At 36.4% G+C, this 26,294-nt stretch overlaps 1 protein-coding gene across 3 annotated transcripts in view; it reads left to right on the forward strand.

Moving 5' to 3' along the window:
- Window positions 1-26,294, forward strand: part of NBEA (neurobeachin) — a 510,074-nt gene that overhangs the window by 409,607 nt on the left and 74,173 nt on the right. For all 3 annotated transcript variants that reach the window (XM_056329059.1, XM_056329057.1, XM_056329058.1), the window contains 3 exons: window positions 5,648-5,763; window positions 13,955-14,067; window positions 23,638-23,778. In XM_056329059.1, the coding sequence (XP_056185034.1) occupies window positions 5,648-5,763; window positions 13,955-14,067; window positions 23,638-23,778 (370 nt within the window). The remainder of the gene's footprint in view (window positions 1-5,647; window positions 5,764-13,954; window positions 14,068-23,637; window positions 23,779-26,294) is intronic.

Genomic DNA, 26,294 nt, shown 5'->3' on the forward strand with positions numbered 1-26,294 from the left:
AGTTGCCTAAATACCAAGCCCGCCCCTAGTTTCTCTTCTGTAGTTTTCTGTTCCCACCTGCAACATTCTTTTCCCACCAAAATCTTCCTGTTATTGTGTAACAAGGACAGCCAAAGACAGTGTATTTTGCTTTACTTCAGATAGGCTGAGAGCGATGTGCATTTTTGTCCAGCCAGCTGGACTATGTCTATGTGACCCTTTTCAGCTAGCCAGTTATCCACATTTATATATATCTTCTCACTTGCTTTTTATGTAAAAGTCTGTGGGTTTTACTTCATTGCTCATCAGTATAGCGGCTATTTTGCAATTCCCAAATTTCTTCCATTCATTAGCATAATGAATTTTTCTTCTTCTGTTTCCAAAATTAAGGAGGCTATATATTTTGAAAAAAGAAAAACCACAACTGAGGTTCAGTTTTAGAGATTTTCACATTCTACAGACAAGTAAAGTTTTTATTATCAACATCAATATCAAATCAGTCTAAGGTCAGAAATAAGGCTGCGAATTGTCAGATCCTATACTGTAAAAGTATTTGTATTTTAGTGATGGGTAAGACAATCATGTGAGTTGGAGGGGAAATCTCCTGCCTCCTGCCTTCCTTTTTTTTTTTTTTTTTATTATTTGTTTGGGTATGTCTATTCAGACCTAAAATTGTTTTTAAAGGTGTATCAGCAGAAGTTTGGTGAAAAATGTTTAGGTTTAGGATTAATTTCTGGTCAAAATGAAAGAAGAATAAATAAATATAAGTGAGTTAGGAAACCACAGGAAATTCACAAAATATGGTGCTTTGGGCTCAGATCTCCATTTGGCCTGCCTTGGCCAAAAGCCAGTTACTTAATCATCAGTGGATGATTAAGTCTGGGATGTGTCTTTCTCTTTCTTTAAGTCATTTCCTACAAACTAAAACTTCATATTGTCCTTGGTTTATCCCAGTGCAGAATGTGGAAATACTCTGAAGTGTCAAAGCATTTGTAGGACTGGAGAATTATTTTGTTCCCAGCTGAACATCATTCCCTGTCATGAGCTGAAGAGTCTCATGATGCCTAAGGCTTGATCTCCTGAACGTGCTGAAGTTCTTAGGCAAACTGCCAAATTTCTCAAGTTTTCACTAAGATCAAGGGGAACTTCGGGCATTTCTTTGGAAGGTGCATCTTATTAATATTTGCATTGCTCTTCCAAATACTCAAATTAAAGGAATTGCTGTCTCTAAATGGAAGGTAATAGTATTCTTTTCTGAAATAAAAATGGCCACTTGTTCTAGAACAAACAAAATGCAAATTTCTCAATCAGAATTTCATATCTATAGTGACATTTTTTACTTTTGAAATTCATATCCTTTGTGCATTATTCAGTGAATAATTGTCTGAAAAAGTTTGTTGATATATAATTATTTAGAAAAGTTTAAGCTTCAATATTATATGCAGTTATTTCCATATCTTTTTGATTACATTCAATTTGAATCGAAAATGGGCTTGCTAGCCTTCAGAATAAATCTGGCATATGGTAGTGAAGTTTTTCCTTTCTTGTTCTTGCATAATCATGTCATGATTTATGCACAATAAAGACCCCGTAATCATGTTTTTTCCTTTTTTTCTGTCTACTTACCCTTATTGTCTTCAGTAGGATTGCAGTGGAGTAGCTGAGGGAAAATCTGGCTCTATAACTGCTCTGTAGTTAATATTTTGTTGATGTTAGAATATAGTTTCCATTCCTATGAATATGTTCCCTCTGGAATGCTAATTTTTAAAATGATGCTTATTTGTGTAACTAACATATGGAGAAATTACACTGAGTAACCAAAAGGAGCTGCTACGCTGAGTAAACTTTTATCCTTTTTTATGACCAATCTCCCAGATTAAGCTGTACTTTAAAATATTTTAACAAAAGCAGATCTTTCTGGTTGTTTTGATTAAAAGTTCTTTAGTTTTATTTTTGTAAGTAACATTTCCTCTCTGACACTACTTTGATAAATATTTCATCTAAATTTAATTACATTATCATAAAGAACTGCATTCACAATGGAAACCTTCTGAAGGAGTAAATTATTTTTAATGCAGTATATGGATTTTAAGTGCATTTCTGTTTTCATGGAGAAATCCTGTGATTAACAAAGATGGAAGGAAACAGAACGAAGAAGCAATATTTATGATCTTCTAATGGCACAAAGGATTAGAAGCAGACAAACTGGTATCTCTTCCCAAGACTTTTACAGACCTGCCATTCTAAGCAAGTCTCCAGTTTGACTTCTTGCTACTTTTCCTAACAGCCTTTTCAATGCTTTGATTCAACAAAGCATTCAAGCCTGTGCTTAATGTTGCAAAGAAGTAATTACATCCTTAAAATTAGTCACATGTTGAAGAGTTTGGTCTGATTTGGTAATCAAATTCATCTGTCTTTGATAAATGCATTTGCAGTGTTCCTTAGACATGTTGCATTGATTGTCGTTTCCTTATGACCGTGCCATATGATACAACTGGGCAGACACTACTGTGCCTTTTATTTAACTTATTTCTACAGCTCCATATGATTCTACACAGGTGGAATAATGCCCGCATTTTTACACTTTTAGCAGACCACATTTTAGGGTTCTAACACCTCAGGTGTAATTTACTGATGCATTTTTATTGAGGGTAACATCATGGCTTAGAAACTAACTGTGAGCTGCCCAATGGTTTTATAAACATATAGAGATCAATGAATTGGCAAAAGATACAGTATCATACTTCCCCACTAAACATATGCTAGCACCTTCCACTGAAATTCTGTGGGCTATTAATGCATTAAGTAAAACAATGACTCCAGTTATTAAAGCTAAGAAATAGAAATGATGAAGTTATTGCTGAAAGAAAAAGTATTTTGGCTGTTATGGTTATTATATTCAATGTCAGCTCAGCTCTGCCACTTATTCCACATCAATAGCTTGTGGGTGATACATTTCCAGATCTCAATATAGCTGGTTGCAGAGGTTGGATTTTGGGAAGGGTGAGGAGTCAGAAAGCTAAGATTTGATATCATCAAAGCGTAAAACCCCTCTTAGAGCTTTGATTAAAAGTATCAATGAGTTGTCAGAAGCCAGTGGCTTTCTCAAGGTTTTTTTTTGTTTTCTGAACAGGAGTAACACAATACAAAACATCACACAGGTGCTACATTTTTGACAAGATATTTAAAGATTCTTTGTATGAGATTGGATTGTAGCTAACTAAATTAGAAGGGATTGTGAAAGGGGGCAGGTCATGCTCCACATATGGGATATATAACACCCCTTCCCTCAACAGAATGTTATGAAGTGTTTTCTAAACATATTTAAAGCATATAAAACTTGAAAAATTGGATCATCCCCTTGTACATCAGGGAATGTTCTGCAGTTTCCATTTTGAGTAGGTATTTCACAGTCCTCTAGAAGCAAAGGAAGCACATTCATTTGTGCTGATGATGGCATATCGAAGGAGAGAAACGGTTTGATCAAAGTTGGGTGGATTTAGCAAAACACAAAACAGTGGGTCTTCCTGTGTTAACTGAAACAAGCAGGTGTGGAACCAATTTATTGTGCATAATTTTTTCCAGTCTCTGCTGAAATAACTGCAAATCTTTCAAACACCTTAGAGTAAATAAGGAGCTTTTTTAGTCTATTTTGATTTTCTGTAGACTTCGCTCAAATCGGGCATTCAAATGTGAAGTCCAGCACTTGACAGTTTATAGATTTTTTGAGACTCCCTGGGAGATTGTGGGTAAAGTCCAAAAGCAGCTACTAAGCTGTACTGATGCATAAATGTTCTTTTATCATGGGAGGAACAGAAAATCTGTGACAGAAATGCTTTGTAAATTTAGTGATCTCTTTAGTATTTTTATTTCCTGTATTTATTAATGTGTGTAGCATTAGTCCAAGTTTCCTGGGAATGTCTTTGAGAGTTTAGCTGTAAAAGTAATTATTATCCTATAAAATGCAATATAAAGTATGATTACATTCAGATAATTCTTTAGATAAATTGTTCAGATTAAGCATAACAAAAACTTAAAAAAATCTTTATAACATCTTCTCTGTACTAGTGAAGTGTATTTACCATTGGCATCCTGGAGTCTACTATAAAATAGGGCTAGCCAAGCTGGCAAGACCTTATGTGTTGCTGTTTTGGGTAGGTACAGAGACTAAAGAAGTGTACCTACACTTGCATGGTCATTTTTGTATGTTCAATTTGTAAGCCTAAGTATGGTAGACATTGACAACCTACACACTGAGAAGACAGGCATATATTTGTGATAGCTGTACACTCCAATCACATACTTTTTCAATCATTCTTTCTCTGGAAATAGGGTTTAGTGCATGTGTAGGAGTACGTACATATATCTTTAGAAGTAGATGGTCCACATTTTTGTAATTGCTGCCCAATTTGACACCTTGTATATAACTTTATTTTAAGATAATACTCAGCGTTCAGAGTCTAGAAATAGCGCACCTAGTGTGTTTAGTGTGCAGCTGAAAGCTGAAGCATTGGGTGTCCCTATTTACTCTTGACAAACTATATAAATACTAAATATATTCTTTAAATTCATGAATAAGGTACATATTAGAGATCCTCTTTTTTAACAGGTATAAACATTTTCTCTATTTTGATCTATTTATAAGATTTAAGTTTCTGTAAAAAAAATAATATTTGAGGAGATTAATTTTTTCTCCTTCCAAAGATTATCCTTGTCTTTTTTTTCAGCAAGGACTATTTTGTCTAGAAATGTGTCGTGAGCAGTAAAGCTATTTCTGCTTGTTGCAAGGTTTTTTATTTAATGCATTAGTCTAGACTGAATCTAGTCCCTTATATTTTACCAACGGGGGACTTTATATGCTATGGGTAATTTAGAACTTGGTGCATGGTATTTGGTTATTTTGATGTTGTCAAATTGAAAATGGAAGAGCTGAAGCTTTCTGCTTTTCCCTTCCACGGCACAGTAGTTTGGTTCTTTCTCCCTTATCCAGTCAGGTAAGATTTAGAAAATGTGTGGAAATTCAGTATCTTAGAAGCTTCTACTCCTTTTCCAAATTTGAATGAAATGCAATTCAGAAGTTATTATGGAGAGACAGGCAGATGGACATGCGAGCAGATAACTGAATAAACCTTGTTTCTTTCAGAAACCAGCCTATAAATAGAAAGCTCAAAGCTCACTGGGATATAGGAAGGGGATCATGGGTAGCTGACCATGGAGGAGGTGCACAAATTGTGGAGTAAATATCTTCAACCCAGTGCTGGAAATATACGGCACTTTAATCTATCACTCACTCACCTTAATGAACTTATCTCAATGCATGCTTTTGAAACAAGGAAGTGGTATTCCTCTTTTATTCCTGCTGGACAAGCCAGGCACCAGGAGGTCTGCAGTTTGTTTTCCTGCCAGTCTTTTAACCAGATTCAGAATAAAATAAAACACAAAATATATTATTTTGAGTGATTACAATGTTGTAGTACTGGTAAAATAAAATACAGATCTTAATTGTAGTAATTTCTCAAATAAGGGTAATAGTGTATTCTTGACTTCATTAAACAAAATAAAAAAGCCTCTGAGAGAATCTGAAATTAATCACACTAATAATGTTGCCCTACATCTTAACATTTAATGAGAATCTTAAAAAAAATCATTCTTTAAATGTATTTCCTAGGAGAATCTCTCTGGCCACTCCCCGACAGCTTTATAAATCCTCCAACATGACTCAGCGCTGGCAGAGACGGGAGATATCTAACTTCGAATACTTGATGTTCCTCAACACTATAGCAGGTAAGGATTCTGACTCTTTAATCCTTCATAATATGTTTATGTTTGTCAAAGTCTTAAGCACCGTGACTTGATAGAATTCATTTATCCCTCTAGAATTCAGCTGCAGCTTTACGATAGATTCTGAAACACACACATTAAATTTTATCAGAAAATGCACAACCTATCACTGAGACTTTAGATTCATGTATTGTTGCGGAGGCAGTTCCTTGCTCCCCTCCTGCCATTTCCTCTGCTGACAGCTTGGTCTGAAGCTTTATTAGAGTCAACAAACCATTGCCAGAGAGTGTCTGGAAATAATAATGGGAAAATGTAATTTCGCTACTTCATCATTCTCAGCAGCAACAACTAGACAGCAGAATAACAACAGTATTCTGCCTAGTACAGATGTCACCTGGATTGTGGTATGATTAGATTACAGCTTCTTTTCTCGTTTAGTTCTTTGAGGTGAAATATAATATCAGATTAGGTATTTAAAATGAGAAATAACTGCTTTAGACATCCATTTGTTATTGGCAAAAGAAGAGCTTTTTCTGGCAATTGTCATTAATTAAACATTCGCGATGGCATTATTCCTTTCACCTTTCCCTTTTCTACGTGTTAACTCCTGTGGTAATTTTAAATGTGAAAAGCAACAGTTTTCTGCACCATATACAAAGAATTCCAGGAGGTTGTCTGCTATTACAACTCCTGCCTGTAGCACACATGCTGCTTATGAACCTGCCTGTGGAGAGCCTTCCTCAGACATTTCACTCCAATGAGCTTTCATTTGAAACCCAAATTAAATTCCACCAGGCATCACTCTGTACTCTGGCGTTACAACTCTCATCTTTACTTGGTCCTGACTTTTATGCTTGAGGTTATCCTCAGGCCAGATGTAAGACAAATGTGAGTGTGAAACCCAAAGGTAGCACCTGTTACACTGACCATTCCTGAGGACAGTCCCAACTGCGTTCTTCCCAACAGGGCAGTGGCAGAATTCAGGAGCTGTCAAACTCACTTGCTTTGAACCTTTAGGCTGTTGTCTCTATGCTTATATGGTAGTCATCTTCCATGCATCCGGTCTTATGGATGTTAATAAATGTGTCATCAAATTATCCCAGTATGATACAGAAGTGCTACCGCTGAGCAGCTGGGAATCCGAGGGCACGTTTACCTTGTGCAGTGGAGCACAAAGCGGAGTCCCTGAAGCTATCGGGGACCTGGGCTGGAAAGTCTGTATGGTGCAGTCCAATGCAGGCTCACCAGCTTGGTTCCCAAGCATTATAGCCACAGTCCCGCAGACCTTTGCTGAAGGAAGGAGCCCTGCTGAACATTTATTACCTCTGGCACAGTGCCACAAGAATGCTGCTCTCCTGCTTCTGGACACTAGCCTGCCTCCAGCCGTTCTGCGTCTCTTGCACATCCGCTGCTCTTGTGGTGATGAGGAAACACAGGCAGAGCCTCGCAGGCTCCCTGACTGCTTCACCCAGACTTGGAGGATTTACTGGAGAGCTGGGAAGTTAGCCTAGATCCCCTCAGTTCTTGTCCAATACATTTTCGATGGGACTGTCCTTCGCTTGTAATTTCCTTTTTATATATACATTTCTTCTGTAAGCAGTGTGTTTAAACTCTTTAAATGAGAGTAGACAAGAACTGAGCCAATTTTTGATAAATTACTTTTCATTTTTAGTCAGTTTAAAAATCCAGGGTCATTTATTTTTAGGTACATCACCAAAGCATCCAAACCTGGAAGACATCATTATGTCTGAAGTCAATTAGGAATTGCAGTGACTTACACTAAAGTATCCATCAGTAAAAAAGCTTCACCCTGAAGAGGTTCCTTCAGAGTATCTCAGAGTTCTGAAGAAAATTGTTTTTTAACCTGTTGTTTCATACTAGTACTGCTAAGTAGGCTTTACAGCCACACACCTGGGTGGTTGCATGAGGCCAGTTTCTCTTGATGTCATTCAACTGCCTTACAATAGGATGGCCTGACATTAGCGTTCCAGGTACCACCTGCTGTGCCTAAGGTTTGGAGGATTAGTGACTCAATTTTTTTTCTTTGTCTATGAGCTTGTACTGTATTTGGAAGAGCTTACAGCAGCTTGGTCAGTACCTTAGTGCTGTCTCTCTCTGGCTCAAAGCACTTAATTTCTGGCAGATTTTTTTGTATCAGTCTCTTACTGGTAAATCTCATTTGTTCATGTAATCTCATTGTTGTTAATTGCATAAGCTCACTTGCTCATTTTCACAGTATTACCTACCATTTTATGAAGTACTTCAGCAATGCATGATAAAATTCAAATTCAAATTTAGGTAAAGACCATACTCCCTGAAAGAGAGGGAGGAAAATTTGAGTCTCTAGAAGAAATTCAGCCTAGCTCTTCGTCTCCATCTTGTATTGACTGACCTATTTTATAAAATCATTCTTTTTAATGATGCTACATGATGCCCTAGCTCTGATAACACGGAACTGATAACTGTCCCAGTACATCTGTTAAACAGAAGCAAAATCTCTGTGCACTGTAGACACTGTAGGACCCTGGGCAGTCAGAAGAAAATATGGGATTTTCTACTTTGTACACAAAGATAGAGTATTGAATATATTCATGACCTCCTTTGCCAAGTAAAGACATAGCACATATTTTCTTTTCTTTCTTCTTTAGAAATCCAATTTCCAAATATATTTTTAATTATACTCTTTTGTAATGAGATCCCATAAGAAATATTTCCTTGAAAGATACAACTTGTTTGCCAGTAATTGTTCATGTAGACAGTGATGGCCTAGTTATAGACTGTAATTGTTTGTTTAAGCAGTGTCTTCTTTTCTAACAGTATCATTGTTTTTAGCCATTGAGAAATATGTGAATCAAAGGCTTTTTATTTGTTGCTGCCATTTAGCTCCTACTGGCTTATTTGGCATATCTGAGCCATAGCTTAATCACTTAAGAAATGTGGAGGTTTGGCACTTAAGAAATGTGGATTATCTGTTGGGAAGTGATACATAGGTCCCTTCATTGTTTTTTCTCCTCTTCCAAGTAAACAGAGGTCCACTAACAAAGTGGCTTAATATGCTCTTTGCTGATTCTTTGTAGCTTCCTTTCTTCTTCAACTGTGCTTAATTAGCATCTAGCCCTTTACAAAACAGTAAGAAATCACTCATGTTTTCTTGTGATCCTTTTCTGAAATTATTCAGGAAACAGCAGCCTTGGAAGAGAGACATTCAGGAATGAGGCTGCTGACACCAACTCATTTCTTTTGTTTGTGGCATGCAGATGGGTCCTTTCCCACAACTGGAATTTTAATTCTTTTAAATCCTACCTACCTTGTCTTTTGCCTGCTTGTTAATACTGTTAATTACACAGACTGTCTGGTCTCTGTAGAACAGAGCCACTGAAATAAATATACGGATCTCTCCTTAAATCTCTCCCTGGTTTGCCAATATGTCTGTCCTGACAAGCATGGCCCCTGGCTATTCTGTAAGTTTTTAATCAATGTTTGAAATACTGAAGTGTCCCCTTGGAAAAAATCCATGTTTCTATGACTTTTTTTTTTTGTTGTTGTTATCATTACATCACCCTGTTACCAGCTCTGAAACATTGCCCGGTTTCATTTTTAGTTTAACTTTTTCTGTTGTGATCTGTACTCATGACTTAATAAGTCTCTGCTTCAGCTATCATAGTTCTGTCTTTCTCGATAATTTCCTCTCCAAGACTATATGATTACCATCATTTCTGCTGGCCTGATTGCAATTTCAGTTCAGAATTGCTCTCCATTTTCAAGACTCTCTAAATTCTTGTTTCAACCTGCTTCTCTGGCCCTCTACCCAACTGTTTTCCCACCTCTCTAATCTGTTTCCAAGGTCTTCACCTCTTTCTGTCCCTCTTTTCTGACTCGAGCATATATCAGCATGTTTACAGCTCTGGGTTTTTCTCCCAAAGGTAAACACTGCACTCTGCTACTTATCAATCAGTCTCAGTGTTATACTCTCCATGTCCCTGGTTTTTGTTCTGGTTGTGTAGACATAAGTCTTCCTGGCCACCTTCCCCCTCCTCCTACCTATTGCCATTTCAGGGATCCTTTCACTTTGAAGGCTTGGAAGCAGCTATGATTATACTAATTGTCCTTTCTTCAGGCACTTAGGAAAAGGCCATATTGCATGTGATCACCATGTATGTCAACTGAACCCTCTGGGTGATATAGGGAAGAGTAATTTTTACTTTTCGCAGTTACAAGTACTTAAAAGTAGTCCCACCGCAGCAAAAGGAATCAAGAGGAGTGGGAACAAGAAGTCATTTTCTAATATAGTTAGAAACAACTGTTTTAGTTAGAAGTCTTGTTTTCAAATCTTTCTCACTGTTTAACTGATTTCTGCTGTTTTTTCCTTTTCAAATGGCAGAATATGAAATATGTGTTTGTATTTGTATTTATTGGAATTTTAATTCTTTTAAATACTATGTGCCAAAGCTTTTTAAAGTTTTATATAATTATCCGCATAATTTTTGTAAGCCGTTTCTTGTACTGGAAAGGGATTATTTTTAAAGGTTTGTGTAAAAAAAAAAAAAAAAAAAAAAAGACATCTTCAGTCAGGTAATAAATTCAGATGAACATCTTCCCCCTCCCTCTTTTTTTTTTTGCCTGTTTAGCATTTTCCACTTTTTTACTCTGTGATGTACAAGCCCTCACTGGTTAATTATGTATATATTTAGCTACTGCATGTGTTGGGCTTATTATTGTCATCTAATTAGATGTAACTCGAACTACTTGCTTCTAGAAAAATCATTAAAAATTCTTTCCTAATGACCTAGAGATGACAAAATGTCTGTAAAGTGTGAAGAAGCAGACAAGCACAGGAACATCGCTCTTAAAGAGTGTTAATCCAGATGCTGCAATCATCTAATTAAACAATATTTTGCTGTCATTAACATTTTCACCAAGGAATTGCAGTTATAATTTCTTTGTCAGCTGTCTCTAGCTCACTTTACCTTCAAAACTAAAGTGCCATATAAAAACATTAAATTGGATGGTTTAATTAAAAACTTTTTTTTAATGAAGAAACATATCCAGTATTTCTGAGATCTCATTTACTATGCCTGTTTTATTGTTCAAGTAGATTAGTGTCACAGGCTTGCGATATTTAATATTCAGCCTTTAATATTAATCTCTGTAAGCCTACTTGGAGGGAAATCTGAAGCTTCTGAAAAGGTATAGGGACTACCAATAGCAATACAGGTTTATGTTTTATATTTATTTAGCTAAAGAAAGAACCAAATAATTCTTGCGGGAAGAACCAGACAATTGATGAGACGACTAAATATATTCATCTGCTGACTTTATGCTGAAAATAATCATTGTGAAGCCAGAACAGATCAAGAAAGCATTCCTAATAAAGTTAAACCACTAATATTTATGCATGTTTAGAATTAGGGATTTGTAATCCCATTATAGGCCTAGATCACTGTCCTCCACTCAGATAAGCATAGTTGTGTGGTCTTATCTCATCATGTAGGTTTGGTCTCCTTTCACAATTTAAATTATGGTTCATCTTCTCAAGCCATTTTTATCTGTTGGCGTTAAAAAGAAAACTGGTGAATTGAGAAAAATAAATTACTAACTTTTTTCTAAACAGATTAATAGCTACTCTTAGTAGTTAATCTCTTCATAAATAAAACATGTTTTATAAATATTGAAGTAGGAGAGAAGTAAATATTTTTTTCACAAGACTATGGGTATATTTATCAAATACATAATCATGAAGGCTCCGTTGTTTGTAGCTTATCCTACCTAAGATGAGACATAAATTGCTGCAAATTATTTCTCATCATGGGGTAAAAAATTGCACACAAGAGTTACTGCAGTGTCCTGAATGGGGCTAATTCCACATGATAATTTGTTTGTGTGTCTGTACTATAAGTAACCTATCAAAACCACACAGCAAAGGAGAACTCAAGTACAGCAGCTAGGCTTAGGGTTGCTCTTTTCTTGTGCTATTCACATGTTTGTGATTTTCCCATGTGGAACAGGATCAAAGAGTCAAAATCTTATTGACTGAATATTAAAATTGAAATGAAATCAAATTAATATCAAAATTCATTAAAATAAGAGTATGGAAAATCTCAATTGTGAAAATAAAAATAATTTTGGATAACCCTAAATTTCCTTTTGAACTCTTGCAAATGTTCTCACATTTCCAAATGTTTCTATAAAGTGTTTTCAATGCGAGGTCTTTATTACTGTGAACACTTTTCCATAAAACTTTTGATTCTGAAGAATCTTTAGTCTTGTTTATGCTTTTTAATAGACTACAGTCATTTGAGTCATTCTCTTCCTGAATCTTAAATTTATTTTAGTCTGCTCTTTACGTAAACACAAATATCTTTCTTTTGCTGAGGCTTTTGCACACTCTTCTGGTTAACCTAACTGAGGATTCTGATGGTAAGAAAAACATTTATTATATACAGGTATAGTGTTATAAAGGCCATATTTCATAAAACCTTGAATTTGACCATCTCAAGAAACTTTAAAAATTGTATGTAACTAATCCCTTGCAAAAGAGGAAAATAATATATTGATTTGGCAGATGTGGAAAATGAAGCAGAGCTGTCTTACTTCAGGACATCTAGACGCACCACCCCCCACCCCCCACCCCCCAACTAAAACAATTAATATTCTGCCAGAGAGTACCTTTCTGTTTCTTCCCTCACATGGATAAATTCTGGTGTATTTCTTGACTTACTTTTTTGATACTCATACTCATTTTTTATGAGAATGGTTTTGCAGTCACTTATTTTTGGTATTAAAGAAGGACTGGTTTTGTTTCTATCCATCTTTATTTATGTGTGGCACACTGTACTGGTATTGCTTTTTTAACAGTTGTATTTGCACCTCAGTTATTTTTTTATATTCTTGTGAACACCTATGTGCTCAAAATGTAAAAATGAGGACACACAGTTGTTAACGATATGCACTTTTCCTGTTTTCAGTGAAACTAAGTACAAAATAGAAACATTCTCCTTGTCCATCAACTTCTATTAAAAAAATAAGGTGTTTGTAGAGCAGTGAAAGTTTCACATTTCATTAAAGCAGAGCTGATTTTTGTGGAGAATTGCAAATGCTACTCAGAACAAGGAAGCCTGTGTTTTTCTGTGCCGGGTTTTGTACCCCAGGAATCTGTCCAGAACCTGGAAGGAAGCAGTTAGTGAGACAGGGCTGTAAATCTGCCGCAGGACTGGGAATTGTTAACCTGGGTTATTTCAGTCTGCTAATTATATTATATAAATACACACACACATATATTTATGACCTGATTTTGTTTTTTAAGACTCATGTTGCATATTGTGTGGTTCTCAGTAAATCAATATGGTGGATGGCTCTGTTACTAAGCAACTTCATTTGTCTTATCACTGAAATGTTAGATACTACTAACCACCAGCTGACACAGAAAAAACAGTGTTTCCCAAACACAATTTTTCTGGTAATTAATTCATAATTTACAGTTCACTTCAGTTGCAGATTGTTCTTTTGAAATTGTATCTAAAGATGGCTTTTGCACATGTGAGCTGCTGGGATGGTATTGATGTTTCTTTCATTATGTTTGGAGAGGGTGGCCTGGGGCAGTCAGCTTAGGCTTTTAGGGGAGGAAAAATGTTTTTTGATTTTCAAAGTGCTTATGAAATAGTGTTAAAGCAAACATGACTTCCTCCACTTTGATTCCACTATTGCAGCGAAATCTCACTTCAGTGAAGAAGAGCCATGAGGAATAATGGATTAATATTGTCTATCTAGGGTAGACCTAGATTTTCAAACCTCAACTTTATCCCCTTGCTGTTTGGAGTCTCATTTAATCTTTGCCAGCTAATGATACCCCATGCAGTTGCTAGGAAAATAATAGTCTAGTGGTTTTAAATTTCAACATTCATGCTATGAAAAAAACTTAATGCAAATAAAAAGGAAAGTGTTTATTGGCATATGGTACATTTTAGATTATCTTGAAAAATACTGCGCTCTTTATATTACGCTGATTTCTGCATTGACTTCTGAGTCAAGATAAGTGCCTCTGAATGGTTGCTTTTGTCTGGAAGATTTATACCTGATTCTGTCAAGTGGTGGGAACTGGGAGTATGTGATGCAATAGAAGTAACTGCTAGATTGTTTTTCAGCTGAAGTAGTGGACACTATTTCCTACTTCTTAAAACTTTTTCTTTCTTAATAGGACGAACATACAATGATCTGAACCAATACCCTGTATTTCCGTGGGTCTTAACAAACTATGAGTCTGAGGAGTTAGACCTGACCCTTCCAGGAAACTTCAGAGATCTTTCAAAGGTACGTGTCAATTCTGTTAAAGACAGCCAGCACTTTTAGGAGGAGATTTTGTTTTATACTTATAGTCTGGCTAAGTTAGTTTTTTATCTTAAGTCAGAAAAGTCTGAAATGGGCTTTTCTATTTTAGAATCTTTTTATACTGAATCTCTACATTATGCTGCTTTTGTGTCCCTGACTGATCTGGTTCCAAACCTGCAACTCCTCTGTACCTTCTGACTTGCGGATCATGAATGTGTCAGACCACTTGATCTCACTAATTATCTCCCTTAGATTGTGAAAGCTGGTCCTTTGGAAATAAGAAGCTTTGGCTAATTTTTCACTTCATTTTTCAGTAGACGAGTAATGTAATAGCAGCACCTCCTTTTGGTTTAATGATTATTCAGTAAACAAGTATTGTGTATTTTAGATCCTGGAGTATCTCCGCCCTATCGTTATTTGTGGTTTTTGTCCTCTAGCCAGACTCGAGCAGTTGGTGCTTTATAATAGAACAGTTCCTAGTATTTGTTTCTCTAATAGCACCAGACTGCCAGCTATACCCAGCTCTGATACTCTGATTGTGTCAACAGGCTGGGGAGAAGGTATGTTCTGGCCAAGCATAGCAGAAGTATATGGAGGGGCACTACTTTTGGCCAAATGGAATAAAGGCAAAATACAGGGTTTGAAACTGAGTTGTGAGAAGTATCTTTCCTGGTTCATGTCAACTAGGAAAGTGTATGCACTTTCTTACCGGTGAAGGTGGGTAGCCTCGCAACATCCCCAGCAGGAATTTCTTGCAGCTTTCTTGCATCCTTGCTGCAGTTCCTTAGCCAGGAGCGTGAAGTTGCTTGTACAAGCTGAGTGAGGCTCAGAACCACAGGAGGCTGTCACTCACTGACTTAAGGAGTGAGGCTGGAGAGGAGAGAGTGACCCCCAAGGTCTGTTCTGCACCCCTGTGCTGCAGCCCCTGCTTTCCCTTCTGCTGCTGGTCAGGGATGAGAATTTCTGGGGCTTCTGCCTTAAGTCTGCTTTTCTTCCTCCTCTTCCTGCAAGCACACGTCCTGGGCAGCAGCAGAAAGATCCCACCCTGGGCATCCCACAGTCTCATATCCCTGTTGGAAAGTGTGCTTGCAGTACCTCCAGATGTAACTGCTCCTGGAAGCCTACTTTTGTGAGACTTCCAAAATAATTTGAGTAGAACCTGATTGCGTAATAGCAGATGGAGACACCTAGGTTTCCTCTCCCTTTTTCTTAGATAAACAAGTAAATAAACGCAGAAATTAAACTACACTCAAAGTATACCTCAAATGTAAACAAATTGGTTGAGACTCTACTTATGTTGTGTAAAACTTCTGACACAGTATTTCACAGTATTATAGATATGTTTCACAAATATGTTTTTCAATTTTGTAATGCTATTGTAATCTGTGCCAAGAACAATAAAAGAAGCTCCACAGACATGAGTTAAATAAAGGCCAGTGATCATCTTGCACTTGCTAGCATGTATAAAAATATTTCTTTTGGAGTTGTTTATAGTGATAAACCTTTCATTATGATGCTTACACTTTTCAAACTCTCTCAAACTCACTTCTTTCTAGTATTAATAGCACTACATGTGGTGAAGTGCAACAAGATTAGTCAGCGTCTCATGAGTCCGTCATGAGGTACTTAGTTTTGCTTGGATCCAAATTTTTATGGCAGCCTATTAAGGTATGTAATTGCTACAGGAAGTAGCTTGATAGTTGAATAGATAGGTTTTCCTCATGAGTTAGTAAAGACTCATTATGGAATTAGTGCTTGTATATCTTATTAAGTATTGCTGCACTCCTAGTAGTGCTCTCCCTTAAAAGGAAATGTAAAATCAAGTTCCATGTTATTTACGTTTCAAGAATCCATGCAATGTGCACAGCAGTATTTTGCTCCAGGACATTTTCTTACCCAATTTGATAACTGCATTCTCTTATTCAAAAGCTGCCAGTGGTTTCCTCTGGAAAAGCTAGGGTTTTGACCCCTGGAAAAAAGCCTACACTGAACTAGTTAAGGAGAATGGTCTTTCCTTTCTGGCAATATCTGAGCTGCATTTACCTCGTGGATGTGTGAGAGAACATGTGTGCAATCTATGAAGTGTTGTGAGATCCCTCAGGATAAAAGGGTGTAATTATCAAATGTTTCCAGTGTTCATTATAATAGCATCTGATAGGTTTCATTTCACAATGATTTTAGATGGGAAAATAGATTAATGACTTTTTGTAAAAGGCAGTGGCCAGTTTAACATGAAATGCCTTACTTTGTGCACTTGGGCTGTTATGCATTGAAACAGCAACCTGTTTCAATTTGTGCATTATCAGTAAAAATCTTCAAAATCAGAATGTATCTGAAGTATTTCTGTGGCAATTCTGTTTTCATTTTCAATATTGTCCTATATCTGTAGGCAAGCCCCTTCTTTCCTTGTTAGGGAAGTGAATCCTGAGTAGCCCAGTGCTTAAAAGCAGGAGTTAGTGATTTATTGTTCATGTTATTGAACCGGGATGTGCGATCAAGCCTCAGCCAGACCTCTGGGGCCGGCACACACAGTATCCTTTCCATGAGGAGCCACTTCCTTCTGTCAGGTTTTACCCTGCAATGGAGAAATGTTCTTGCGGATCTGATGGCAAATCAGAACCTCCAGCTAAGCTGTTGATGGATAAAATCTCCTTTGTTAGTTCCTGACCTTCTGTCTTCCTGCAAGTTTGCCCTTCTTAGGTTTCACAGAGCCTCTATCCTGAATATTTAGTAACTAATACCCCTCAAACAATCTTTTGAAATTATTTGGAATTCTAACACTATTGCGTATGTGGCAGAAGCCACTAAAGCAATGAAATTTAAAGAGAAAGCACCTATCATGCTTTGTTTTGTTGGTTTAAAAAAGTTCTGGTAGTTAAATATAGATGCTGAATCTAACTTCTAAAAAAATAAATAATTTGTGTATTATCTCACAAAGTTCGTGCAAAGCTCCAGTGTCAATTATGATCACTGACAGTACTTTTGCAATTTTTTAACCTTTGATTCCTAGGCTTTCTGAATAAAACATGTTACGCCACTGTTGCAACATCACAACTCCTGAGTGAGCATACACGATGAATGCAATTCATATGTTTTGTGGAAATGGAACTAGATGTGTTTGGCTTGCTTATGGTGTCAGTGACAGAGTAAAACATATGCCTTTTGCATTTAACTCAAACTTAAATATTTACATTACTGCAAAGCCATCTTGAATGTGTAACTTGTTCTTTCCTTCCATTTAATTTTATTCAGTTTTTATGTAGCGCTCCTTATTGTGGTACTTTTACATCCAGATGTTGCTTGTTCTCTCAGAACAATTATATTTAAATATTAGCCTGAAAATTCCTCTGCCCTTTTTCTTTGAAATGTTTGGAAATTTCCCTATCAAGGTTTTTCTTTTGCTTTTAGTTATAATTTGAAATCTAAAACCAGGGCCCATGGGCATGGAAGGTGCCATAGCAGCAGGATATATTGGACCACTCATTTGATTAGACAGTGTAGGCTCAAGTTTTATTCATTACATATACAAGGTTAAAGGTTATGTTTATTGTTTGACAGGATGAAAAGCTAATGAAAGAGGCTGTCATAGGTACATAGATTATCTTTTCACTATCAAACCACCAGGTGATCTGCTTATTTTCTTCGTCACTGAGATTTCCTTTGGAAGAATACCTGTGGTATTAAACATTAGTACAGGAAACGTGTATGCAGGCCTTACTGTACACTGAGGTTTTCAGGGTTTCAGCACACTTAAAATGTGATATGGTTTGTTTGTGCAAAATTGTTTGACTTTTACTCCTAAATTTTAGTGAATGCATGGTTTTGACATGCTGCATTGTCCCTGCTCATTAAAGTGTAAATGGGAATTTCTCCTCATTTACTTCCAGTCATACATCCTGTTAAATAAAATGATTTCTTCACCAGGCAAAGTAATACTAATATTGACATGTGTATGAAACATCACACGCCCATTCATTGAGTGGAAAAAATTATATTTTGTTAATATAGAAGGTGTTTGACTGACGGGTGGTGATAAGCATAACCACTTTTCCTTATTACTGTGCCATTTCAAGAAAAGGAAGTGATAAAGCCCCAAGGCTTCTAAATGTAATAATGCAAATGAATGCATCGAAGTGTGAATATTTCAAGGGAAACCACACTTAATACTTCCAAAAATGTGTATGCTGTGGAATGGAGTTTATGGGCTTATCAAGAGCCACTCACTGGAAAAATGAGATCAGTTCCTGTAACTTAAACTCCTTACCACACGCAGCCCTACCATCAGAAGGAAAACGAGTTTCTCATTTGGTTTAAGCCACACAATTAAACATTTTCTTTTCTTAAATAAAATGTTAATTTACTGAGTGAAACTCCGGTACTTTGAACCTGCCAGAACTCATATTTGATAGTGTTGATATTGGTATGCTGAAGAAAAACTGTTTACAAATTTGGATAAAATTATGATTTATTTTACACTTTAAAGTACCATCCTAAGATGTCCTACTTAAAGGTTGTTGTTTGGTGTGGTTTTTTAGTAAAAAAGCAAGCAGTCAGGAAAAGCTCAGTCTGTATTGAGCTAGAGCCAAACAAAGCCATGCTCAAGATTTCTTTTGCACCCAGCCACGATATTGCAGAGCACCTTACACACCCACACCCAAAAAAAAAAAAAAAAAAAAAAAAAAAAAGCTAAACAGAGAGATATAAACAGGTAAGGTAGTTGCTGCATGAATTAGAGTCAAGATAAGCAGAATATTTCAATGGCTGGATAAATTGGATGCTACGTTCAGTTCTGCTCTCATGAGAGAATGTAGTTCTATGAAGATAGCTGGCAAAACAGTAAATATTACATGAGCTAACATAACATGTCCAGTGGATATAAACACTAGATGTATTGACAATACATTGGTTCAAAGGCCAGATGTCTAAAGAGATTAACCAGATAGAAAAGAATGACATGAATAGCAGTGTGTTTTTAAAGTTAAAGTAAATACTTTATTTTTAAATGAAAAAGGAGCATAAAATAAACTCAAACAGCAGCTTTTAGTATATCAGAAGTGAAGTGGCTGGATAGACATTGTTATAAAGCGAGTTGTTTTGCTTGGTTGGAGTAAAGAATATCTTATAAAACCATTTTATGAAAAGTTAATACTATTTGGTATGAGTCCTTGCAGAGGGATTTTTTTAATAAAAAGACAAACAACATGTTTGGAAAAAGTATTTTATAAAACGTCATAAAAAGAACTTTTTTTTTAACGTTCAGAACAATTTGTGAGACTCAAATTCAGCTTCTGTACTAATCTTATGGTTAAGGTACTGGACTGAGACATAGGACATGGGTTGAGCTTTGCATTTGTATTGTTTTTGCAAGTCATTTTGACTAGTTCACACAGCAGCAGGTTCTTATTGAAATGGAAATAAAATTACTTTCTTCCATTATGTTAAGATACAGAGATTGATCCATAAATAAAATTTATCTCCATTTTATAGCCATGGTATTAGATTAAAACCTGACAAAACCTCAGACTTTCTGGGCTGAGAATGGCACAGTAATGCTATGGAAAAGTGCCCAGAACTCCACATACCCTACACATTGCACAAGAAATGTGAGAGACTACTGTTACTGTAGATCTTGTCATCTAGCAGGATGATCATCTAGCTATTTACTCATCAGAGTAAACCAGGGTTAGCTGGTACTTTGTGCAATTGAGATTTAAAGTCTTTACAGAAAATGTATGTCTTTTAAGAAAGGATGAACTGTTAGCATTTCTTTGGGTAACAGCATTTTCCCACATGGACATTAGAAAACCACTAAGGAAGCCAGGTACAGACCTCTCTGAATTTACTCCCTACTATTTTATTTACAGAAGGTTTTGCTTTCAGAAAATGCCTGGTCATTTGGTACGCACAGGCTGATCTATTTGTGGTTAATCAACAAGTATTTAAATTGCACAACAAAAAGATGAGAGAAATGGGCACTTCCTGTTAGCATTTCCAGTGTGTATGGCTTCCTGCATCAGGGGACATTCAAGTCCTCTCTGTTAATGTGCGGAGAAGTGTTTCACATAGGGGTCTCCATTACTGCACAGAAAGGGAGAAAAGGGGGATCAGATGTTCCTTATATTTCTTCCCCACAGGCCAGAAATAGCTGATGGAATGCTGAACCAGAAGCTGCAGTTGTATGAGTCTGGGCAGCTCCCAGCTCTCCTCCCCATGCAGTGCTGCGTTGAGACAGCTGCACTGCTGCTGGGATTCCACTTGTCATCCTTGCATACATGGTGGTGTGTTTGCATGCCAGCCCCCCCCCCCCCACTGGCTCAGGGATTTCTAGCACACCTTTGTATTGCAAGCTGTAGTTATTCCTCAGCAGTTTACTTGGGACACACTAGAAATCTTTGTGGAATGACAGAAATGAACCTGTATCTCCTGAATCCCAGGCTACCATCCAGATCACTAGTTCATCCAATCTAGGATTTGTCCTGAGGAGTCGAGGTGAGACTTTCTAGCTGAAGACAAGATCTACCTCACCCTTTTGTTTCTTTCTTTCTTTCTTTCCTTCTTTCTGGGGCAAGAAAGGGTAATTTCCAGAAATGATTCTTCCCAGAGATTTTCACCTGAAAATTTCCATACCGTTCAAGAAAGGAGATGACTCTCATGATATTTCACTTAAAGAGTCCATTTTATTCAGCAGATATTTTGTGCATTTCAGCATTTTTCTTCAAATGAATCTGAAAGTAATTGAAAGAAAAATGGATTCTGACTCTGAAAAGAATATTGATGAGGATGAAGGAAATCTTCAGAATAGGGCTTTTTACGTTTATCATTTAATAAATTGAACATGTGTCTTCTGAAAGTAGATTATTTTAGCTACTTGTGCAGGCATTTTTACATGAAAATGGGAATGCACCATCTTACAACCTTGTATCTTTTATCTTTTAAATTGAAATAACACTTCTCCCTGAAGAAACAGAAAGTGTGATGGTGTGTTTGCATTTGTGGTTTGTGTGACTTTGGAAAATTCTTCTCAAGTTCTTGAGAGGAAGTACCTTTTCATTAACTACTCTGCCTCTCTATATATTTATATATATATATTATTTATTTAAAAGGGTTATTTAAAGGTATGGGTTAAACTAGTCTATAAAATGGAATACCTTATGATTATTTTTGAGCATCAGTTATGCTTCTCAGTTCATGTTACTGTAATCAATTTACACTGAAGAATGGAAACACATAGCTTATTTGATGAAAGATACCTGATCAGCTTCAAATATATTTTGAAAGGCCTGGAGTTGTGATTTTCAGTCTTGCATTGATCACCATATCCCTTCCCTACTGTGGCTTCAAACATATATGTATATTTTGGCAGATGATGCCTCTGTCTTCTGTAGCCTCAGAACTCACTGCAGCGTAGGGTAAGATGCACCTTCACAGTGAAGGGCAGAGATACTGTCAGGGTGTTTGTCTATTGCAAAATGCAGTCTCACCGATTTGCCTGCCAGTTTGTGCTTCCTTCTCAGAGAGGGTGACATCTCCTGTTAACAGGTGAGAGTGTGAACTACTGCTTTAGCTTTTGAAAAGCACAGTTGGGGACTGGAATTTGTCCTGCCAGAGCAGTGGATGCACAGTACCTTAAACGAGGGTGGTATCGGCAGGTCCCATGCAGTCCCTGAAGCAAAGCAGTGTCCCGATATAATTTAGCAAAGTGCATGTATCTGGCACAGTTAGTCAGTCTTAATAGGAAAATAATGTCTTTTAATAAGATACTCCGTCAAGGAAGTAGCTGAACAACCATTTTTATATATTGGCAACTTATAGGCTATAATAATGCCAGCGTATCCTGACAGTGGCAGGATGTGTAACAAACCAGAGTATAACAAAAATGCAAGTATTTGTTTGTTTGTTTGTTTGTTTATTTATGCAGTAGTTGGGAAACATGCCTGGAAGGTGTTAGGAAATGGCTTATACTTACTTTTTCAAGAATGTTTCATAAGGTCTTGCTGTGCAATCTGCACCAGATAACACTGATCTTTAGGGATTACTCATACATTTTACATGTATGAGAAAGCTATTAACATCTCCATGACACAGCAAAGTATTAGGCATCCAGAGTGTTTCATGTGAAAAACACTGAAACCATAATGTTTTAAAATGTAAGTTTTCATCAAACACTGCTATTTAAAAACAAACTGTAATATGTAAAATTGGTAAACATCATGTTCTTTGTCAACCTTTTTAACAGCCATCTCAAAAAACATAGCAGCGCTGAAGGAATAAAATCCTTGTAGCTTTAAAATTGTTGTTACATATGCAGTGTAGTGAAACCCATTGATTTGACCTTGTACTGGTATTTCCATTCCAAATGACTTTGGATTTTAACTCACTAGAAGAATTGTGGGGTGGAATGAAATGGGAAAATACCTGTTAGCATTTTGAAAAAGGTCAAAGACCTTGAGTACTTTTGATTTCAGGTTGTAACTCCCTTAGTGATATCAGTTCTAACTCTTAATTTTTGATTAATACAAATAATTATAGTAAGTTTATACTATTATTTGGTGCAGAAGTATGCAGCCCTTTAAGTATTAAACTGTGTGTTTGATTAATTTTACTACAAAAGCTAAAATCCGAACATTCTTTGCAGATAGTAAGTATACTACTGCTATCTTATCTGGAAATACACATTCAAGATCACTTACATATTTATTTCAACAGTTTAGTTACTTTCTGTTGTATTTTCTTTATCCTAGTGACTTTTGTATCACACAATAACAAATATCTTTTGCAAAAAAATTTCTGAGATAAAGTGAGTTAAAAGAACCCTAGAAAAGCATGTATCCCTTGAGTAGGCACATCAAAGCCAACAGTTCCTACTACTGTCTTACATTTCTTTTGTTTTTTAACTAATTTATAGAGGTTGTCTGTAAAGTATGGCCAGAATGGACTTTGAATTTGTGAATAATTTCCATATTGTATTGTATTTAAGTATAAAGCTTGTTTTGTTCAGTAAAACATGGCTTTGTTCAGTCAGAAAGTACATCCAATCCTGCAGGACTATGCATGTTTTTTAAGTATTTCTGCTTAGGATCACCAGACACCACCAGCAGTTCCGTGTGAAATCTTTTCATCATGAACTGTGCATTACAAAGTATCCTGTGTGAGCAAAAGTCAGTTTTCATTAGCTGTGTGATTATGGTGAATGACAGCAACAGAAATATTAGTTTGGCCTCAATGCATTTTAAATGCAGTTTTAGAAGTCTATTTCCAGAACAACGTTACTGAATTAATTGGGAAACAACTCATACTTCAAGGTCTTGAAAGTTTGCAGATGTGGATCACTTATATTTGTCAATTAAAATAAGGAAAGTCATAAGACTTTCAGTACACAAAGCCTTTGAAAGAAATTTCTAAGATTATAGCAATCTGAAGGGATTACTACAGCATGGAATGAGTTTGGTTGCAGTCTCCTATGTAGTGAATCTTAATGCAGAATTAACCTATGACATTTCAGACATGCTGCCCTTCAGCCGATAATATATTTGACCTCTTATCCCTTTGCAGCCTATTGGTGCTTTGAACCCAAAGAGAGCAGTCTTCTATGCAGAACGGTATGAGACGTGGGAAGATGATCAGACTCCACCTTATCATTACAACACTCACTACTCTACATCTACTTCTACATTGGCTTGGCTTGTTCGTATTGTAAGTATTTCTAGATCCTGGTTTTCATGAATATCTTTATCTACAGCATTTCCTCTGTCACTTACCACTATTTAGATTTTTTGAACGAAAGTACCTTTCTATCAAAAGCTTATTGTTCTTCCCTACCTTAAAATCTTAGAATTTCTCTAAGTATACTGTGTATACTCATCATTTGTAGTGATCAGGCAGTCCTTCCTACCCAAACAGCCTGAAATACAATTTAGACACAAAATTGTGGTGGTGTAAGGACACAGACAATGAAGAAAATTCATGTAAAACTAAATCCATTTTTTAAAAAAAGTCTCTAGACGATGCAGAAAGCTGCTACTACTTGTATATTCATTTATTATTTTCCAGTTAGGGACAGGTATATACAACATTAAAGAAAAATCTTTCATAAGAAGCACATTAAACTGTCAAATTGAGGGGGGAATTAAAGAACCAATTTTATATTAAAGCAGTACAGAGCAATATTTTATACAAATGAACTATGCTTCTCAATGAATAAACAACTTAACAGTTTTCAGAAATGTAAGAATGTGGTTCGTAACTTTCATTTGCTGTTTCAATTCTGGAACCTCATGCTTATATACTATCCTCAAAATCAGACCTAGGGAAAGGGGCAAAACTTCAAAGATAGAATGAATCTGAATTCAGTTTACATCTTAGTACAATGAATTACTGAAACAGGAGTGTTGATGAGAGACTTACAGTTTCACAGAGAAACCTGAATTAATGAAAAATTGGGTTGCTATGTAATTACTGAACTTAAATTACACCCGACCAATAAAAATCTGTAGCATAAGGTATATTCTAAGCATGTTTCACACACAACCAAACAAAGCAGTCGCACAAAGTGTAGCATCTGAGTTTTCACTCATCTCATCTTTCCTTAGACACGTCCTGTTTTTCTGCTCAGAAGGGAAGAATTCATGTGTCTATGATTTCAGGATATACTTCTTAACCCGTGGGAAACTAAGCCTTGATTACACTCCTATACGGGGTGATCACTGTACTCCTATTAAATGTTGCTAAATTATTCATGTACTGTGAATACTTTTAATGGTTCACATGTGCTTCTTTGTTGCCTTAAAGTATATTGCAAACAGTGGTTTTATTTGCACGTTTATCTATTAATTTTGGCTGCTATTCAACAAAGGTTCCCCTCTTGCCTGTCGGCAAATTCTTAGGGCTGAAAGTCTGCTTACAGGCTGGATGTACAACACACCAAGGAGTATTCATTTCCTGTATTAGGCTAATGCTGTGTCATTTTTACTACTGTTGTTTATGTAATACTGTAGGTGTTCTTGCTCTCTTTCTCTTCTGTGCTAAAAGAGGGAGCGAATAAGGTCTCTGCCTTGATGGCCTTGCAATATAGACCTGACAAATTACATCTGTTAGAGCAAACAGCATATGTGAGAATAGAAAGCAGAAAAGAAAAGGAAAAGCAGTGCTTTCCAGGGAAAACAACATAGGGAGAATTTAAATATGGGGGCACACCTAGACGGGTGTTTTAAAGGTTATTTAAATAGGAGTGACCAGCAAGGAAAAGCAATCAGTAGTGGGAGGAGACAACATAAGTGAGGGGGAGACAGATGTGGGGAAAGTTTAAAGCTCAGAAAAGGGGAAAAGTAAATAACGTGGTGACATCGGATAAGGCTGCATATGGAAACCCAAAATAAAGATTTGAAAATAAGAGTGTACAGAGACAGGAAAAGGTTATAGTGATGGGGATTATAAAGTCATAGTGATCCTTAGAGAGATATTTTTGGCTACAAAATGAAGGATGAAAAATCCTAAGGGAGAAGATTATGCCAGTGAAGTTGATAGATAATGCTAAGTCACATTTCTGGAAGTTAAAAGTAGGATTTCTTGCTCATTAATTTCTTGAGCTAGTGTTTTGGTATGAGTTTGTGAAGACAACTGGGTAAGAACATTTTCTAAAAGGTAAATGATTGTTTGGTCCAGAAAGAGGAAGGGGACAGTAGGAGATGCAGGGATTTAGGTAGAAAAATGCTTTCAGTATTTTAAGAGATTGGAGATAATTCATGGGAAAAGATGTGCTGAGGAAGGGGTTTTGGTAGAAGGTTACGACGAACTGAGAGTGAAAGAGAGGAGTGGAAAGTAAAATCACGGGAAAGACTGTAGACCAAAGAACAAAAGAAAAGGGAAAGAAAAAAGTGAGAAAATGAGAGAAAAAGAAACAAGCAAACAAACAGAGTGTACTGGGAATGAAATAATCTACATAGAAGCAGAACAAAGCAGTAGTGAGTAATGGGGATCAAAGGGGAGAAACTGCTTGCCTAGAGCTTTGTATTGGAGGAAACAGTATTTGCAGTAGGAAAGGAAGTTTCAGCCACTCTGAAGTATGGATATAGAGAAACATGTAATTGCCACAAAACCTTAATTATTTTTTTTTTTCTTGCTTTTTGGCTTTGACAGATGCAATCTGGTTCCTGTCAGTTCTCTTCAAAATATTGCTTGTAATATCATACTTCTGAGTCAATTCTGTGATA

The sequence above is a fragment of the Falco biarmicus genome, chromosome 2 (genome assembly GCF_023638135.1).
Source record: "Falco biarmicus isolate bFalBia1 chromosome 2, bFalBia1.pri, whole genome shotgun sequence".
NCBI classification, from domain to species: domain Eukaryota; kingdom Metazoa; phylum Chordata; class Aves; order Falconiformes; family Falconidae; genus Falco; species Falco biarmicus.